This window comes from Oryctolagus cuniculus, chromosome 11 (genome assembly GCF_964237555.1).
Source record: "Oryctolagus cuniculus chromosome 11, mOryCun1.1, whole genome shotgun sequence".
In the NCBI taxonomy this organism is placed as follows: domain Eukaryota; kingdom Metazoa; phylum Chordata; class Mammalia; order Lagomorpha; family Leporidae; genus Oryctolagus; species Oryctolagus cuniculus.
Window position 1 is genome coordinate 44,654,517 of NC_091442.1, and position 19,346 is coordinate 44,673,862.

General features: G+C 46.8%; 2 protein-coding genes across 5 annotated transcripts in view; one reads left to right on the forward strand and one right to left on the reverse strand.

Moving 5' to 3' along the window:
* Positions 1-369: 369 nt before the first annotated feature.
* Positions 370-18,529, reverse strand: CRNKL1 (crooked neck pre-mRNA splicing factor 1). Its single transcript, XM_008256342.4, has 14 exons — positions 18,361-18,529; positions 16,786-16,938; positions 15,950-16,041; positions 14,706-14,864; positions 14,092-14,258; positions 10,080-10,258; positions 8,512-8,682; positions 6,811-7,002; positions 6,088-6,147; positions 5,380-5,460; positions 4,500-4,739; positions 3,307-3,408; positions 2,053-2,301; positions 370-1,080 (listed from the first exon to the last, which is right to left on the reverse strand). The coding sequence occupies exons 1-14, from the start codon at positions 18,409-18,411 to the stop codon at positions 913-915; spliced, it is 2,064 nt and encodes a 687-aa protein (XP_008254564.1). The 5' UTR covers positions 18,412-18,529; the 3' UTR covers positions 370-912.
* Positions 18,530-18,533: 4 nt separating this feature from the next.
* Positions 18,534-19,346, forward strand: part of CFAP61 (cilia and flagella associated protein 61) — a 252,953-nt gene continuing 252,140 nt past the window's right edge. For 3 of the 4 annotated variants that reach the window (XM_008256339.4, XM_051845334.2, XM_008256341.4), the window contains exon 1: positions 18,534-18,662. The gene's annotated coding sequence lies outside the window, so the exon portion shown is untranslated. Of the gene's footprint in view, positions 18,663-18,887; positions 19,056-19,346 lie in introns of those variants that run through there. The other variant, XM_008256340.4, reaches the window with a different exon arrangement.

Sequence of the window (19,346 nt, forward strand, 5' to 3'; positions counted from 1 at the left end):
GACACTGTCCAGTGACTACAGCACTGGAGCCACAGTGAACAGAACAAAATGCTTGAGAAATGTGGTCCAGGTTAAATGAAACTTCTTCAGCCCACCTAAGCGTATGTTTTTTGCTTAAGAATGTGAGTGACATATCACCAGATATATTATCAGTCTTGTGCTATTTAAGTTTCATTATTTAGCAAGTAGTTATCTTAAAGGGTTTTTATGCTTGCTCAAACCCAAGGAGTTTAATGTGTCAGAAGATACTACAGCCTGCTAGGAGAACTTAGCTTCCAAGCTTCCAAAAAAGCCCTATACCTCTGGCCACTAGTAAGAAGGCAGTGGTAGCCAGAAGTTAATTCAAGTACATTCAATTCTACAAAGAAAGTGGCTCACAACATTTTATTGAGCACTTACTATGTGCCAGGTATATTCCTTTTCTATGGTAACCTTCAAAATAAGCTGTCAAAGTATTAGCCCATTTATGAGTGAGGAAACCAAAAATAAAAGTTAAATTACTAGTGGCGCTGGGACCTGAAGCCTGTGACTCAGAGGCCAGGAAAGCTATAGGTCTCAGATGAACTTACAGAGACATGCGCAAGAAAACAGCACAGGAAATAACTCAAAAACTTCCAACACAAAAGTACAAGTCTGCAGGTCCATCTGAAATAGATGGTTAATTACATTTCCTAATGCATGACATGGACAAACATCAGAAAAGTTTGGACTCAGTTGTGTACAGAAAAAAGAGCCATTAAAAAATACCTTTCCAATCCAAGAGCATTTTAAAAATCATTCAAAAAGTATCTGTCGGATTCCAGTCAATTCTGTACTGGTAAAATATATATAAAAAAAACTTTGGGAGTCACCAACAGTTCCAAGCTATTAATTTATAAAAATAATAAAACATTTATCAGTATGCAGAAAAGATCAGGGGTCCCTCTCATCCGTGTCCTTATCTGGGTCCTGCTCAGCAGCCTCCTTTTCCTGTTGCTGTTTCTTCCACAGCTTGGCCATGGCCAGCAGCTTGAGGTTGGGCTGGTTGGCAGCATCTTCTGGAAAGATGTAATCGTAGTATTCTTCCCAGCCTGCATCGGACTGCAGAAAGGAAACAACAGGTAAGGAAAGCCATGGCTGAAATACTCTGTATTCCAGTTAAAGTGGAGAACTTTTACTGGGGAACCCAGAGTTCAAATCCAGCTCATCTTCATTTTATAAAATATCAGAATCTACTAGAGAAAGAACAGGGCTGGGTCTGAAAGACTGGTGATGAGCAGCTGTTGGACTGCTAACTTCTTAGCCTACCATGAATCTTGAATCGAAAACCCTGTGGAAGAAAATTATACCCCACCTCCCTTGCAAAACAAAACAAAACAAACAAAAACAACACCTAAGCACAGCTCTCCACAGTCAACTACAAAGATAATCAGTGTCTTCAATTCTATCTTGTGGACTTACATATAAAATCTGAAAATTTTTAGATCAAGATTTTTACTTAATATTTACCCAGTAGCAAAAGCTATAAAATCTGCAATGATTCTGACTTCCTGCCTTCACACCCTCACTTGCAACTGATCACTGATTCATTTCCCCAACTCTTACCTAGCAGACCCTGCTCCAGTTCCCAGCTTCTGCCGTCACTGGCTCAGCTTACAGAAGCAGCGTCTTGGCAGGTCTGCCTCCCGCCTGAGCACCTTGGGCCCACCTCACTGAGATGTCAGTAATCGGGTCACAGTACTTTATACTAACAGCGGTACTGGTTCCCACCAAACCCCTACAGCTGCAGAGGCATCTCTGGATCAGCTCCTGCCTGAAGGCGCATTTCACTGCCCAACACAAGACCCCTGCTAATGCTCTGGAAACATATGTCAAGTGGTTCCTAGACTCAGCCCTCTCCCATTCTCCACCCCAAGATGGCCCATTCCCTCCTCCTGCCCTGTCTCCCACTCAAGGCCGTCTGCTCCAGCCCACTGACTGTCCACATGCCACTCAAAGTGCCAACTTGAAAGTTGGACGTGTGTCTACTCGTTTGACACTGCATTTGCACGGGTCCAAGGGCTCGGTTCTTACCCCATCATCTGCCTGGACCTTTCTTCTCTTCTTGACCTTCTCTGGCATGAGTTTGTCTACTCTCTCCTTATCTGCTACAGTTCCAAATTCATCTTCAAAGTTTCGCCAAGATTCCAGCAGCATAAGCCTCTCTTCCTTTTCTTCACAGTTTCGCATGGTTTTGTTAGCCTCTTCATAAATCTGTCGGCATTTAGTCAAACTTCCTTCTTTCCCTGAAGACAACTCAAATTGAGCAAAACTGATCCACACCTTTAAAAGAATTAGGGGACCAAATGAATCGTGTCACAATGATGCACTACTACTAATAAAATAAATTTCTAGTTAATGACATCTACACATGTTCTTCTCCAGTGTTCCACACAATGTCGCATTTGAAAACGCACTTCAATATAAATACTAAAGCAGCCGGCGCCCCGGCTCACTAGGCTAATCCTCCGCCTTGCGGTGCCGGCACCCCGGGTTCTAGTCCCGGTCGGGGCGCCGGATTCTGTCCCGGTTGCCCCTCTTCCAGGCCAGCTCTCTGCTGTGGCCAGGGAGTGCAGTGGAGGATGGCCTAAGTGCTTGGACACTGCACCCCATAGGAGACCAGGAGAAGCACCTGGCTCCTGGCTTTGGATCAGCGCGCAACAACAACTAAAGCAGTCTGCATCTAATGTCTAATTAGTCTAATTAGGTTTCTGACATGATCCTAAAATCCTGAAGTTTGACTTTTTTTTCAATTCTGTGATATCCAAGTGAGTCACATGCAGTATAAACTGTGTAAACAACATTACAAAGTCTTCTGAGATGAATTCTCTTGAAAAGCAAGGACATTGTTTAAAACACAAGAAACGGGCCTGCACTGTGGCATAGGAGGTTAATCTCCGCCTGCGGTGCTGGCATCCCATGAGGTGCCGGTTCTATTCCCGGCTGCTCCTCTTCCCATCCAGCTCTCTGCTATGTCCTGGGAAAGCAGTAGGAGGTGGCCCAAGCACTTGGGCTTGGGTCCCCACACCCGCATGGGAGATCTGAAAGAAGCTCCTGGCTTTGGACTGGCCCAGTTCCCGCTATTGCAGCCATTTGGGGAGCGAGCCAGCAGATGGAAGACCTTTCTGTCTCCCTCTCCCTGTAATTCTACCTCTCAAATAAATAAAATCTTCAAAATAAGATAAATAAAACACAAGAAACACCCCACTTAAAATACAGAACTATAGTACTTTTTGCTAGGACTACTGGCTCCAGCAAAATCAAAGATCATCTACAAACACAAGATACCTTAACGTGCTGTGTCCGCTGAAGCAACTGTCGGTACAGATTTCGTGTTCTTTCGGTTTCCTCCTGCTCGATTTCAAAGTCAATATAAGACTTCCAGAGCACCTAAGAAAGACGACAGGTCAGCCTTGCCTTTTGGAAAGAATTATGTCTCTATTCAAAACACAGCTTAATTATCATCTAGCCTACATCCAGGATCACAGAACTTTTACTAGACAACTAACAGACCATGTATACATAAAAATAAGTAGAGCTGGTATTTCTAAGTTGGCTAAACATTGGGTAAAATTCTATATTATAGGCAAAAAGATCCTGGATTCAGCTTGAGAATCTCCTTGGGAGTTTTTCAAATGCTCAACTCATCAGGAGAGCTGAGAAACTCGCCAGGCGTCCCCCAGGCACGCTCATGATCCTGCCACATGCAGCCGGGCTTCTAGGGAAACAAAGGTGCAGTTTGGCCATCCCTGTAAATCCCTCGTTATCTGAGTTCAACTGAAAACGCAGCACTGAACAGCTGCCCACTTGCTAGGTGTAGCTTCTCAAAGCTATGGCCTGGGCACCTGGCAGCTGTTTGCAGTCTGGGGAGAAGCGGAGCCCACAGATGGAACTGGTGATACATAAAACCCCACACTAATGCAGTGAGTGAGGCCTAAACCATTAAAAACAGGGTCACGTTGGTGTAGCATTTATACAAGGCTGGCTGAGTGCTGTGGCTCATGTCACATTCACATCAGTCCTTGCTGTGGTTTGGTGCCACCTTGTGGCTCAAGCTTTCCTATCCAAGGCAGGCCAGGACTCGAGTCATTTGAAGAACATCCTGATTTAAGTGGAACCTCTTGTTGGCCTGATCCCGATCTAGAACATATTCTGTACTAGACCATGGGGCTGCCTCCTGGCTTGTCCTTCTCTGCCCCATCCCCTTTAGTCTTCCCTGTTTGAGAAAGGGAGAAGACAGCAAATCACCCACCCCATTGGATCCCACTGCTCACCTAGGGTGTCGTCTGTGCTCTAGTGCCTGACTACAGGGCTGTGCCCCCAGTCTTCCCATCCTTTCTATCCTACAAACAGAAAAATTCTGAGTAGAGCCTAGGTTAGGTTGTCATCTTACTCTAACACACACATTTGGTTAGACGCTCACCTAAAGTAATTCTAGAGAATTCTAGAGAATTATCTAGAATGGTTCGTGAGATCCTTACCTCTGGCATATCCAGGCGCGGCTGACTGATGGCTAATTCATAGATTGCCCGAGCTCTCTCAATATCACCAAGGATTGTCTCTAGTTCTGCAAATTTAATCCACGAGGTACAATTTTCAGGCCCAAATTCCAGAAACTTTTCATAAAGCTTCCGGCACCTGTCAAATTCTCGAAGCTGCAGCTCCAATTCTATGTAACCTTTGAATAATTTGTTCTTTGGACATTTGCCTATGGATGTTCCCTGGAAAACAGAACGACCAGACCACGGTGATACCTTGGCAAGCCTCCCTTGTGAACAGTCACCGCCAACCTGTTCTACAGGCAGCTCCCTGCTGGGGAAGAGCCCTATAGGGTCAACAGGGCCAACTGTGCGTCCCCTGTTATCACACTGGCTCATCACAGAAGGTGATGAGCATCTTGGCCAAATGAAACCCCTCTGGTTCCTCTGGCTACAAGAAGGCCTGTGCCGACGCATTCTTGTTCAGCAAAAGGCAGCATTCCAGAGCTCTACGGATTTCACAGTTTCTCAGGATCCCTTAAGAAATACGGATGTCAGATGTCCAAGATCTCCTAGAAACAAGCAAGCCATCAAAGGAAACCTGCCTTGTGCCCAGGGGCAGAGTGAGAACAGGACAATTGCTTTCAAACAAAGTATTTGACCCCATTAAGAAATGTTAATGAATAGAAGTCTCATTTAATAAAACCAAAATTTTGCACAGGACCAGACTACTGAATTCTGGTCTGAGGGAGGACCTAGTCACTGGTAACTGTTTTAATTTCCAGTGTTGACTGCTGTTTTAGGAACTGCACAACTTGTAAGCACTGATATAAATTTCCTTCTCATAAAACTTAGTGAGGCATCTTGATCTTTCCTTACTTACCAAAGCTCTTCTGGCAAATGGTAAATTTTTCTGTCTTATTTCAAACTGTGCGTAATATAACCACATTTTGGCAAATGTGAACTAAAAAACAAAAGCACAAAAAATATCTACTTTAAATAAGAGATTCATTTCAATTAAATTAAAATTAACCAAAGGCCACTGGCAATATTTCCCCATAAACTTAGCACAAGGAGGGAGGTATTTTGCTTGTTTACAAGCAAAGGTGACCATCTTTTATTCAAGTTAAAACAATCTACCCTGGATCTAGATGCCTTACTGCACTTCATAACCTTGTAGCCTCTACTTGGAATAGAATTTGTTCTGTGGGCACGCTTTTAAGAAGGCAGAGTATTCTCTCTACCAAAGGAATTTCTACCAAAGGAAACAGTTTTACAGTTTTCTGTGCTAGGAAGCAGAGCAGGGATGACTTCTCAGCCATTGACAGGAAGGGCACGTGTCCACGTAAATGCTCTTGGTTATCCAGACACTGTGTCTCCCACACGTGCTGTGTGCTCTGCAGGTTAAGTATCTTCCCCCTTACACTCATCTATTCAAATCCCTAGTGCCCTCTGATTTTCTACATTACCTGTGCTGTCACTCTGTACAGACTGTCAGAGACAAGGAGCCTGTCTCCTTCTCACTTACATTATGCAACCGAATTACTTCAAGTTGGCCTTGTAGAAACAGGACACTTTAGAGCAAGCATACCTTCTTGTGAGGAATTAATTCCAAAGAGGCTTGATACACCTGTCTTGTCCTCTCAGGATCCTGTATTAGGATGAGAAATTTTAAAATGTATTGAAGTCTGTTGCTAACACTAATTTCACTAATCATAGTACAAAAGGTCACCCAACACTGAAAATGCTATCAAAGCTGCTGCAAGTCCTGACGCCACCTGTGACCAAGAGTATGAACTAACCTTGGTTTAAGGATCACAAACCATGTAACCAGCACGTGCTAAGCGCATCTCTGTGGAATGCTGTCCACCTGATAGCACAACAAAGATGTTTTATGGTCTCAGATCAACAACAAAAAAATTAATCTTCACCTGTCAATTTACACAGGTCAGTTTCTAAAAATGCCACGATTTTCACTAAAAACAGAAATATACACTCTAGCTGGGATCCCTATTTATGGGAAAACCCAGGCAGCTACGTGAACCAAGGTCTACTTCACTGTTTCAAGTTCCAGGTGATTGCTTGTTCCTCGAGGTTTACAAAATAAAACAACAACAAAGAATGCTTCACCTGTGCCCGCCATGGGCATCGCAGTTTTCAGTGGTGCACAATGGCTGGACAGAGGCCTCTAAGAATTTAAACTCAACTTCTGTTTCAAGGATTGTAAATGTTAGCTAGCACCCACGACAGGCAAGCTGCAGAACAGCATGAGGTAACCATGAAGAGCTGACATGTGATTCCATGTGTCTTCTACCTTGGCCTCCAACTCCTCATAGAGGGCGTAGTTGATCCACAGGTAGATGTAGCGCTTCCAGTGCCTCTTCTCCTGAATGGGAGGCACATTGGCAATGGCTCGCTCATAGACTTCCCGCACCGTGTCTGCTTCTGCATCGCTCTCCACCAAGCGCAAGTAATCAAACCACGCGTCGTAATTGTGTGGATTGGCCTAGACAGACCAGATTAATGAGTAAAAACAAAACCAAGAGGACACTTGCTTAGCCTATGTGGAGGCACCAAACCCACCTCTACGAGTTAGAATTTTCCGTGCTATCTCATTCTAAAACTATCTTTTTTTTTTTTTTTTTTTGGACAGGCAGAGTGGACAGTGAGAGAGAGAAAGGCCTTCCTTTGCCATTGGTTCACCCTCCAATGGCCGCTGTGGCCGGCGCACCACGCCTATCCGAAGGCAGGAGCCAGGTGCTTCTCCTGGTCTCCCATGGGGTGCAGGGCCCAAGCACTTGGTCCATCTTCTACTGCACTCCCTGGCCACAGCAGAGGTCTGGCCTGGAAGAGGGGCAACCAGGACAGAATCCGGTGCCCCGACTGGGACTAGAACTCGGTGTGCTGGCGCCGCAAGGCGGAGGATTAGCCTACTGAGCCACGGCGCTGGCCCTAAAACTATCATTCTTGTGATTGTATGGATAGAAAGGAACAGAGGACAGGGTATTGGCCTGGTGTCCCACAACAAGGTGTTTTTCATTTAGTCAACAGTCCCCCAAAAATTAGACTTCTATCTCAAAATGTATTTCTTGGGGACAATGCTGAGGTGTAGTAGGTTAAGCCTCTGCCTGAGGCACCGGCATCCCACATGGGTGTCGGTTTATGTCCCAGCTGCTCCTCTTCTGATCCAGCATCATGCTGATGTGCCTGGGAAAGCAGTGGAGGATAGCCCAAGTGCTTGGGGGCCCCTGTGCCTGCTTGCGAGACTTGGAAGAAGCTCCTGGCTCCTGGCTTTGGATCAGCTCGGCTCTGGCAGTTGCAGCCATTTGGGGAGTGACCCAGCAGATGGAAGAACTCTGTCTCTTTCTTTATATATGTGACTGCATGTTTTTAACAAAATTACAATGGAATTCTCTCATGCTCACAATTCTGAGACCTGCCTTTTCAATTTTTAGTAATTTCCCTTGAACCTATCTTGCTGACCTACTACCCTATATAACACCAGACTTAGTCCTCAATCTTGCAATCTTTTGCTCAGGTAGTTTAATTAATTTGACTAAGCAAACTATTTTTCAATGTATAGAATGAAAAAGGAAGTTGCTATTATCTTTGAATTGAAATCAAAGCAGTCCATTCCCAGTAAAACGGAGAGAGGAGAACTATGTCTATGGCACCTCTTTCATTCAGGCTGCTAAGCCAAAGGATGACATGCCAAAGAGCAACCTGACCCTTCCATCTTCTTTCAAAAAGGAGCTCAAAGATTCCACAGTACTTTTGCTCAAGTTCTAAGGCACATGGTCAGCAGTCAACAAAATGACTCCAACACCTGAGCCACAGAGTAAATCCAAGCTTGACTTGCTTGCCTCTTCCACTTGCACCTGTCCTGAAAGAGCTGCCAATGTATCATCAGGACAGTAACCACCAGTGGCCCTACCTCGCTACTCCTCACGTCACTGTAGCCGGTCTGGCCCAGCAGGGCTCAGCCACTCACAGCTAACCACCCATCGGCACTCACCTTCACTTCTTCCTCATACTGGAATCTCCGTTTGCTCACGATGATGTCTTCAATACCGCGCCTGTCACCAAACTTCTTCTCAAAGATGGTGTAGTTCTTAAAGAGCTCTTGGGCCTCTTGTTTTGAAATTCTATCCAGGGCATACTTGTAGATCACTCGTACCCTTTCAAACTAAAAGCAGGCAGGATTAGCTTCTGTAACATAATGTTCTCATTCTCGTCACAAACTGGAAAGAGTAACTGTGGCATAAAATACCTAAAAGTCAGATATAAATAAAGGCTTTCCTCTCTCATTGTTGAAGGTGTTTGTCCAGGGACTGAGACTTGGCTTGGAGTTCCACATTGAATGTAGTCCACTGATGTGGCCAGTCGGATGGCTGCTGCACCTCTCAGCTAAACAGGCCCCAATCTGAGCTGCTCTTCTCTCCACTCACCCATCAAACCAGGCTCTTTCCCACACTTTCCAATCTTAGTAGACAGCACCCACAGTCTCACGTGCTCACATTAAAACCCCAGGGGTCCTCCTTCACTCCTCCCCTCCCACATTTCCACATTTCAATCCTTCAACACACCCAGCCATTACTACCTCTTCAACACAGCTCTTCTCCCCATCTGCCCACCTGTCTCCACGCTTAACTGAACCATTCCCAAAGTCTCCCTACTGGTCTCCCCTACAGACATATTTGTCACCCCCTGCCCCCGAATTTATTCATCATGAATCAGTCAGAGGCTCTGGGCCTAGCAGTTAAGACGCTGCCTGGGACACCCATATCCTGTATCAGTGTGCCAAGGTTCGAGTACCAGCTTCACTCCCATGTCCAGCCTCCTGCTAGTGCACACCCTTGGAGACAGCAGATGACGGCTCCAGTACTTGGGTCCCCACCACCCTTGCAGGAGACCTGCACTCAGTTCCCAGCTCTTGGCTTTGTCCTGGCCCAGCTGAGCTGCAGCTTTGTGAGTGTTTGGGGAGTGAACCAGTAGATGGGAGACCTGTCTAAGCCCATATTTCCAGGAAATAAACAATGATCTAAAAAATGTATAAATCATATCCAATCACTCTCCCACATAAATCCCTTCACTGCTTCCCTCTGGCCTCAGGTTCTAAACCCCCTTGCATGACCCATGCAAGTGTCTTCCTCTTTCAAATCTGTATTACTTGAGCTACTTGGAAGAATTATTTCCCACATACACACACTATGGAAGAAAAGATTGGACTTATTCATGAGGCAATCCGTTTTCATTCTAAATTCTGTTCTCTAAGGGCTTCCAGCTTTGTCTCCCAGGTTTATTACCTTCTAATCACAGGACACCAAACGAGTAACTCTCAGTTTACACTCAGATTTAAAGGCTAAATTGCAAAACAAAATTAAGACAGCTGTAATACAATCTGCAGTCACTCAACTTATGCACATGCAGCTTGGCCACACAGGCATGCTGTTTTCTGTGAGCAACTGTTTATTTTGAGAACATTTTCTCTGATAAGAAAAAGTAGAAATGAACACATAGTGCACAAGATGCGATACTTACTCTAAGTTTTTTTTGCAACATAACTAAGTTAAGCAAACTTACTTCTTTCTGGTTTTCTTCAAATTTGGCAAAGGCAACGTAAAGGTGTTCATCCATATGCTCATCTCCGAAGAACTCAACAGCTCTCTCGTACACTTTCCGTGCGTGTGCAAAATAAGCATGTTTCTCTTCAAAGCGGGCATATTTGATCCAGTTCTTAACATCAGGGTGCACGAGGACGAGTGGAAGAGAATTAAGGAACTACCAGGCAAGGCAACATGACTTCAAAAACAACAGAGTGGCTGGCGTTCGGTCTAGTGTTAGGATGCTGGTTTGGATGCCCACGTCTTATGTCAGAGTGCCTGGGTTCAAGGCCTGTGTCTGGCTCCTGACTGCAGCCTCCTTCTGACGCAGAATCTAGGGGCAGTAGTGATGACTCGAGTAATTGGGTCCACAGACTGAGTTCCCAGCTTCCAGCTTCAGCTTAGCCCAGCCCCAGCTATCACAGACATTTGGGGAGTGAACTGGATGGGAGCTCTCTTTGCCTTTCTCCGTGTCTCTCTGCTTCTCACACAAATAAGTAAATTAATAAACACTCAGGGGTGGTGTTGTGGCATGGTGGGTAAGGCTGTCACCTGCAGTGCCAGCATCCTATATGGGCGCCAGTTTGAGTCCCAGCTGCTCCACTTCTGATCCAGCTCTCTGCTATGGCCTGGAAAAGCAGAGGAAGATGACCCAAGTCCTTGGGCCCCTGCACCTGCGTGGGAGACCTGGAAGAAGATCCTGGCTCCTGATCAGCACAGTTCTGGCCCTTGTGGCCACTTGGGGAGTGGGCCACCAGATGGAAGACCTCTCTCTCTCTCTGCCTCTCTGCAGCTCTGCTTTTCAAATAAATAAAAATAAATTAATAAACACCCAAACAATAATTCAAACTAGAACCGTATGGGTGATGAAACACATATTAAGTTGCGGTAGAATCTCTTCTAGTACTCATTCAATAATCAGCGGTAGGTACAAACAAGAGCTTAGTGACAAACAGAAATCTAAACCCAGGACTCCAGCCATGTCATTTTGGACAACACATTTAACTTGATAAGTTTCATTTTTTTCATCTGTAAATAGGGAAAAATGCCAATCCTACTGGATTATTACCAGCTTTAAATTAGAAAATGTGTTAAACCCTTAGTATAATTTTTGGACAAAAGAATGTAGCCATTAAATGGCAACATTATATATACTCAGTAACATTAATATTAATATTTGAACTATGGGGCCAGTGCTGTGGTGCAGCAGGTTAAAGCCCCAGCCTGCAGGGCCGGCATCCCGTATGGGCAGCAGTTTGAGTCCCGGCTGCTCCTCTTCTGATCCAGCTCTCTGCTATGCCTTGGGAAAGCACTGGAAGATGGCCCAAGTACTTGGGGCCCTGCACCTGCATGGGAGACCTGGAGGAAGCTCTTGGCTCCTGGCTTCAAATCAGCTCAGCTCTGGCCATTTTGGTAATTTGGTGAGTGAACCAGTAGAATGGAAAACTTCTCTCTCTCTCCCTCTCCGGCTCTACCTCTCTTTCTGTAACTCTTTCAAATAAATAAATCTTTAAAAAAAAAAAATTTTGAACTCTGGGGCCAGTGCTGTGGTGCAGCAAGTTCAGCTGCCACATGAGATGTTGGCATCCTATACAAGCACCATTTAGAAGTCAGGTTGCTCCACTTTAAAAAATTTAATTTATTTGAAAGAGTTACAAACAGAGGTAGAGACAGAGAGATCTTCCATCCAGTGGTTCACTCCCTAAAGGGCTGCCAACAGCTGGAGCTGAGCTGATTCAAAGCCAGGAGTTTCCTCTGGGTTTCCCAGGTGGATGCAGGGGCCCACTGCTTTCCCAGGCCATAGCAGGGAGCTGGATTGGAAGTGGAGCAGCTCGGACTTGAACTGATGCCTTTATGGGATGCCAGCACTACAGGTGAGGGCTTTATCTCGCTGTACCACAGTGCCAGCCCCTGGTTGCTCCACTTCTAATCTGGCTCTCCGCAAATGTGCCAGGGAGAGAAGTGGATGATGGCCCAAGTAGCTGGGCCCCCACATCCACTTGGGAGACCCAGATGGAGTTCCAGGCTCCTGGCTTGAGCTTGGCCCAGCCCCAGCCATTACAGTCATTTGTGGAGTGAACCAGTGGATGGAAGCAAATACATTCCCACCCCCACCCCTCTCCCTCTCCCTTTAAATAATTTAAAAAAATTATTTGAGCTAACAACTAAAGAAGAAACAACAAGCCACAAAAATAACACTGCTAACTAGAGCCAAAGGAATATGTTTTACATTGCCACTTTATCTAACAGAACATAACTATTTTTAATCTCACTTCCTTGAAGAAGTCGTTGATTTCCAAAGTAGTACATTTACACATGGCAAAAGGTGTTAAGGGCACTGGTCCTAAAGCTGCTCTGCAGGGTTTTTTGTTTTGTTTTAAAGATTTATTTATTTGAAAGTCAGGGTGACAGAGAGTGAGAGTGAGAGAGAGGGAGGGAGAGGTCTTCCATCCTCTGGTTCACTCCCCAGTTGGCCGCAATTGCCAGAGCTGTGCCGGTCCAAAGCCAGGAGCTTCTTCCAGGTCTCCCACATGGGTGCAGGGACAGAAGGACTTAGGCCATCTTCTACTGCTTTCCCAGGCCATAGCAGAGAGCGGGATCGGAAGTGGAGCAGCTGGGAATCAAACTGGCGCCCATATAGGATGCTGGCACTGCAGGTGGCGGCTTTACCTGCTATGGCACAGTGCTGGCCCCTGCAGTTTTTTTTTGACAGGCAGAGTGGACAGTGAGAGAGAGAGACAGAGAGAAAGGTCTTCCTTTGCCGTTAGTTCACCCTCCAATGGCCACCGCGGCTGGTGTGCTAAGGCTGGCGCATAGCGCCGATCCAAAGCCAGGAGCAAGGTGCTTCTTCTGGTCTCCCGTGCAGGTGCAGGGCCCAAGCACTTCGGCCATCCTCCACTGCACTCCCGGGCCACAACAGAAGTCTGGCCTGGAAGAGGGGCAACCGGGACAGAATCCAGCACCCCAACTGGGACTAGAACCCGGTGTGCCGGCGCCGCAGGCGGAGGATTAGCCTAGTGAGCCGTGGCGCCAGCCATGGACATTCATCTTAGTCATCTCTCTCCCATCTTGACCTTAGGTTAAGTATTTCCATTTGGGTCAAGAAATCAGTGTGTAGGAGAGGGATGCTATTTTCACAACAGTTAAGTGGACAAGAAATGGATAGTTTGCCTACATTAAAGTACATTAAATTCATGTATCTTGATTTAAAATCATGTAAGAACTACCAGTTCTATATACATCTTCACTGTTTTACTTGGGGCTTATTCTAGCCTTAAATGTAAGTGAAGTGTTAGGAATACACACAGGCTGCTTGTCTGGAGTTGTTATTACCTATTAGAAGAACTCAGTGAGTGGTGACCACCAGGAAAAGTCTAAAGCTGCCTCCAAATTTAACATAATAGGAGTTTAAGGAATTCATTATATTTTTGTTTTGTCTGTGACTTATGTTTTTACTTTTTTTTTTTTTTTTTTTGACAGGCAGAGCTAGACAGTGAGAGAGAGAGACAGAGAAAAAGGTCTTCCTTCTGTTGGTAACCCCCCAAATGGCCGCTACGGCCGGCGCACTGCGCTGATCCAAAGCCAGGAGCCAGGAGCTTCCTCCTGGTCTCCCATGCGGGTGCAGGGCCCAAGCACTTGGACCATCCTCCACTGCACTCCTGGGCCATAGCAGAGAGCTGGCCTGGAAGAGGAGCAATCGGGACAGAATCCGGCGCCCCGACCATGACGAGAACCTGGGGTGCTGGCACCGCAGGCAGAGGATTAGCCTAGTGAGCTGCGGCGCCGGCCGTGAGACTTGTGTTTTTAAAGATGGGTTTAGGGCCCAGCGCCGTGGTGCACTAGGTTAATCCTCCACCTGCGGCGCTGGCACCCCATATGGGCGCTGGTTCTAGTCTGAGGATCTGGAACTTCCCATTAACGACTCTGTGTCCCGGCCATGACAAGAGCTGCCCCCAGGGCAGTGCACCACTCAGAGCTCATCCAAAGGATATATCGTTCATAAATGGTGCGGGCCCGCTCCACCTCTTTGTACCTCAGCTCGAAGTTGATGTAGGAGTGCCAGGCTTGCTCCTCGGGCTGCCACTCCATCCAGCGCTCAAACACCTGGCGAGCACCCGCAATGTTCCCCAGCATCTCCTCCATGTACGTGTACTTGTACCTTCAACACAGTGACCCAAGACACCTGTTGTACTCCAAGCGTCTTAGTGCAAACACCATCTTTGACAATTTCTAGTTCTCCCTTTATTTAATGAAAAAACTTAAGGTTTTATCTTTCCTAACGGTTAATGCAAACATTTTCTTAATGAAATATAAATCTGAACAAGATGAACTATTAGGAAAACATTTTTTTCTTAAAAGTTGCTAGTTAAATGTGAAGTTTTTAGGCACAAATGATTGCAATTAGCACTTTAGTTTTGATCACATGTGATTAGCTATTAAACGTTTTGATTATGAGTTAATAAACTATAAGGCATTATAAAGCTCTTACAGGATGTTTAAAGTAAAAGTAGACTGCAACATTAATCTAAACAATAAACTGTGTGAGTAAAACAAACACAACAGCATTTTCCAGTCTGAGAGGCTGCTCTGCTAGATCAGGACTTACCAGAACTGGTTGACTCTGGGCAGAGTCGTGATGGCCCGGTCCCAGATATTACGGGCATGGTTGACCTGGCGATTTTTCATTTCCATTTCTGCATACTTCAGCCAGAGCGTAATATTTCGGTAGTCCACATCTAAAGCACGCTCGTATATGGAGCGAGCCCTGAGGAGGCAAGAAGTGAGGGTCTCAGAAGCAGAACAGACAATGCATGGCAGTTACATCAAGCTACCGGCAATGCCCTGATGTTTTATTGGGTGTTTACTGTAAGTCAGGTTTGGGGCATAAAAAAACGAAAAGATGGTGTTCTCAAATAGCTTACAAAATCTATGGAAAGATAAACACGTGTGTGATTACAATGCAGGTCACAGTCGAGTCCTGCAGAGGAAGCAGACACAGAAATGGCAATGTCTGCTGAATGAGCTAAGTGGAGGTAACTCCAGAACGGAGAACATGAGGACAGCCGAGTTTACCAGGACAAGGCTGGTGGGAAGGTGTGCTCCTCCCAGGCACACAGAACTGGAAAGTAACGTGGCAAGGAGAAATGATGTGCTCAGAGTGTGCTGAGAACTTAGGCCCAGCACAAGCAGGGGCTGTGAGGGTATGGAAAGGCTGGACAAGGGCCAGGTCGTGATTTTCAGCTTGTTCACCACTGGTACTGGGTGGAACATTTTTATTTCAAATTTTCAATAAATAGAATTAGACACAGAGTGAATGCTACACCTTACAACCTCCGCCTGCCATTCACCCCAGACCATACTAACACAGTGCCCCTCAAGCCCCTTTGAAGGAACCGCAGGGCTCCAGGAAACGAAAGTTGGACATTACTACCAGAGGCACACTATTTTTTGGATTGTTTTTTAAAAGATGTATTTATTTATTTGAAAGGCAGAGTTTGAATCAGAGAGGGAAAGAGAGACCAACCTTCTATCTGCTGTTTTACTCCCCAAATGGCCACAAAAGCCAGGGCTGGGTCAGGCCAAAGCCAGAAGTCAGGAGCTTCATCCTTGTCTCCCCTGTGGCTGGCAGGTGGCCCAAGCACTTGGGCCATCTTCAGCTGCCTTCCCAGGAGCATTAGCAGGGAGCTGGATCAGAAGTGGAGCAGCTGGGACTCAAACCAGCACCCATACGGGATGCTGGTGCTACAGGAGGTGGCTTCACCCACTGTGCAGAAGTACACTTTTTTACTTCTGATTTAACTTTAACGGTTAACTTACAATTTCTTTGTGTTATATTCTAAGCAATTTTACCTTTGAATCTCCTTCAGACTCTCCTCCCATTGTGCGTATTTTATCCAGTTGCTAATTACAGTCCTGTTTTTCCTTATGTTATCTTCAAAAGTCTGGAAGGCAGCAAAAAGGGTTGAATTAAATGGGAAAATGGCATCACCTTTTGTCTACTATAAGCCTTGTACTAAAAACACTATTATTTTGTTCTCTTTTAAAAGAGAAATGACATACTGGAATCCTTGACGAATCAGACACCAGAAGTTACAACTACTGATGTTTTTTCAAACTCTTACATCCAAACAAAACTTTGGCTAAGAAGAACTGCAGGCAGACTTGCTGGTGTTTCCTCCCGTTGCTCAAGACACACTTTATATTTGCTTCCAATAAGGCAATGCTTTTGCAAAGTAACTTTACGTCCTCTTGGTAACTCTGATTTCACCCATAGCTCACTAGATGGGACATGATGAGAGGTCTAAAATAATCTCACATTCCCGAGTGAGGAGGTCAGATCAGACCCAACATCGTCTCACGACTCTGTGCTAGGTCTTACCCACAGAAGTACGGCAGCCAGCCATGCAAAGGACACGCCTCTCCCACCTGTGCGTCTTCCACCTGCTAACCTTTCCGCCATCTTTGATTCAGCACCAGAAATTACGTCTCTGGCAGGCTTAACTGCTTTGTATTTTAGGTTAACAACTCAGTTTATTTTTATATAGTTCAGCAAAAGCAGTTAGTTCACCAGAGAGCTAGGAACATTAACCTCGTCTTAACCATACAGACTCTCACCGATCAGGAACTTTTCAAACTCTGCCCTTTAATTCTAAACAACTAAAGAGACAGAGAGAAATCAGACTTACCTTCCTTTTCCTTAGCTTGTAATCGTTTAATTCTTCTTCATCTGTGATCTTCTGCTGAGGTGGAGGTGGAAGCAGCTCAAGTTCTCTTTCTTTCGCTTCTCTCAAGAGTTGTTCAGCAGTTATTTGTACTTCAGCGGGAGCTTTGTTTTTGACCTTTTTCATAAAAAAGAAAAAAGAAAATTTAGACATTTCTATTTGGGTAGACACTCTTCAGATAGGGTTTAAGAAACAAACACACGGTTTTCAGAACGCAGACTCTAAGATGCCCCCTCTGGATGACAAGTGTCCATTTCTCAACACTGAAGAAAATGTTTTCCATTTCACACGCAGTACCCATTACAAGTCAGTAGGTCAAAGTCTCACGAGAAAAAACATGGAAAAAGCAATAGTGACTTTTCCTTTTTAAATGAGTAAAATGGTAAACTTTGAGGCTTGCTAGGTAAAATTCTCACCAGAGATTTTAAGATGTATTCATATAACATCACAACTTTTTTTTTTTTTTAACAATTTTTAAAAAAATTTATCTAAGGGGGCAGGTGCTGTGGCATAGTGGGTATAGCCGCTGCCTGCAGTGTTGGCATCACGGGCACTGGTTTAAGACCCGGCTGCTGCTCTTACAATCCAGCTCTGTGCTATGGCCTGGGAAAGCAGTGGAAGATGGCCCAAATCCTTGGGCCCCTTCACTCACATGGGAGACCCAGAAGAAGCTCCTGGCTCCTGGCTTCGATTGGCACAGTTCTGGCAGTTGAGGCCAACTGGGGAGTGAACCAGCGGATGGAAGACCTCTCTCTCTGTCCCTGCCTCTCTATAACTCTGCCTTTCAAATAAATCTTTAAAAAAAGTTAACATCACCTGTTTACTGTTACCTTCTAACGCGATTAAGAGAAAATTTTAAGTTACAAACAGGCTTCCTTTATTGCTATTGGGCCAGTGGCACTCAATAACAATGTATGGAATGGAATTTTAAGAAACTTTTTTTTTTTTTTTAAATTTACTTATTTGAAAGGCAGAGAGAGAAAGAGAGCTGCCATCTGCTGGTTCACTCCCCAAATGTCCACAGCGGCCGGGGCTGGGCCAGGCTGAAGCCAGCAGCTCCCTCCGGGTCTCCTGCACTGCTGCAGGGGCCCGAGCACTTGAGCCATCCTCCACTGCTCTCCCAGACGCATCGGCAGGGATTTGGATCGGAACTGGAGCAGCCGCGACTCGAACCGGCGGCCACACGGGATGCCGGCGGCTTCACCCTCTACACCACAGCGCCGGCCCCCAGCAGCAGGAGTCAATGCGTCCTGGGACGCACAGACAGCACCCACGACACGAGCACTCAGGGCAAACACCTGACACGCATTACTGGCTGCGTGAACGGAAGAGGTCAAGTTCAAGGGGCTGGAAAAAGGACACCCGCGAAGACTCAGGCCGGGGCCCGCCGCTGATGGACTCCGGCTGGTCAGTCTACCCCCCTTGCCCGCGCCCTCCCGGGGCCGGCGCGACCAGCGCCCCACACAGACCGCCCTACTGCAGCCCGCGGCCGGCTGTGCCTCGCCGCGGGCACACACACAGAGCAGCACTGCCGCTTACCTTGGCCACTTTAGGAATTCGCTGCTTCCCAGCCGCGGTGGACGCCGCCATGTCTGCAGCAACGGACCTCGGGAGACCAGCTCCCCTCGCCGACAACAGAAACGGCTCCCCGAGGCTCGCCTACACCACAAAAGCTTCCCCACCGACCGACGGATTCCCGGAACCGGAAGCGGAACTCCCGAGGACGACCTTTGACCTCGCGCATGCGCCATGACCACGGTAGAGCCGTTGCCGTGGTAACTAGACAGCGCGTCCTCCTCGGAGCTGGAAGCAGAGCTCAGCGTCCTGGAGTTGGGGTTGAGGTGGGTACGCGGGGACTGGATCCAGGGTGTCAAAGGCTCACTCCCAGATCAGCTTCTGGGACTGGGATGATCCTAGGAGAACGGGTTCGTGTGTTCAGCCGAGGCGCCTGGATAGGGAATTGGAGCCAACCTCTGCTCTAGACGCTGCAGGGCCGGGGACGTCAGGAACGGAGGGGAAACTACCATTCCCGGCGTGCCCAGGGGGAGCCTGCGCCGCGTTGCATTCTGGGCTTTATAGTCTCCGACGTCCGTGCCCACAGCTTCCAGTTCTCGGCCAATAGTGCGCCGCTAATTAAACTCTGGAGCCTGGAATCCCGGGTCTTTTCCAAGGCAGGTGTTAGGAAAAAGTGAGAACACATGAGCAGAATAACTAGTGAACTACCCCGCCTTGCGGTAAGAAACGTGTTTAACATTTTCAGGTGTGCCCCGGTCACCGAAATTCTCAGGCCAGGGGCCTCGGCTGCGCAGCGGGGCTCGTAGCTTCGCCCGGTTTCCCCAAGATGGAAGGGAAACACAGCTGTGAGGTTCTCAGTGATAGCCCTCGACCTTTCCTCAGGGGCAGGGAAGTGAGGCCAGCGGTGCCGAGGAGGTTGGGAAGGGACTCCTGGCCTCGCAGCAAAGTTGAGCAGAGGGAAAGCGACTCGCCCAGCCGGCCCGCGGCGCCTCTCCCGAGTCCGCAGTTTG

What these genes read in the sequence shown, in the direction of transcription:
- CRNKL1 (XM_008256342.4), bottom strand. Translation starts at nt 18,411, where the DNA reads ATGGCGGCGTCCACCGCGGCTGGGAAGCAGCGAATTCCTAAAGTGGCC. An exon ending in CCGCACCATTTATGAACGAT is followed by an intron (nt 10,259 to 14,091) that starts ATATCCTTTGGA and finishes ATTCTCTTCCAC; the next exon opens with TCGTCCTCGTGCACCCTGAT. An exon ending in AATTAATTCCTCACAAGAAG is followed by an intron (nt 5,461 to 6,087) that starts GTATGCTTGCTC and finishes TTTGTTTTTTAG; the next exon opens with TTCACATTTGCCAAAATGTG.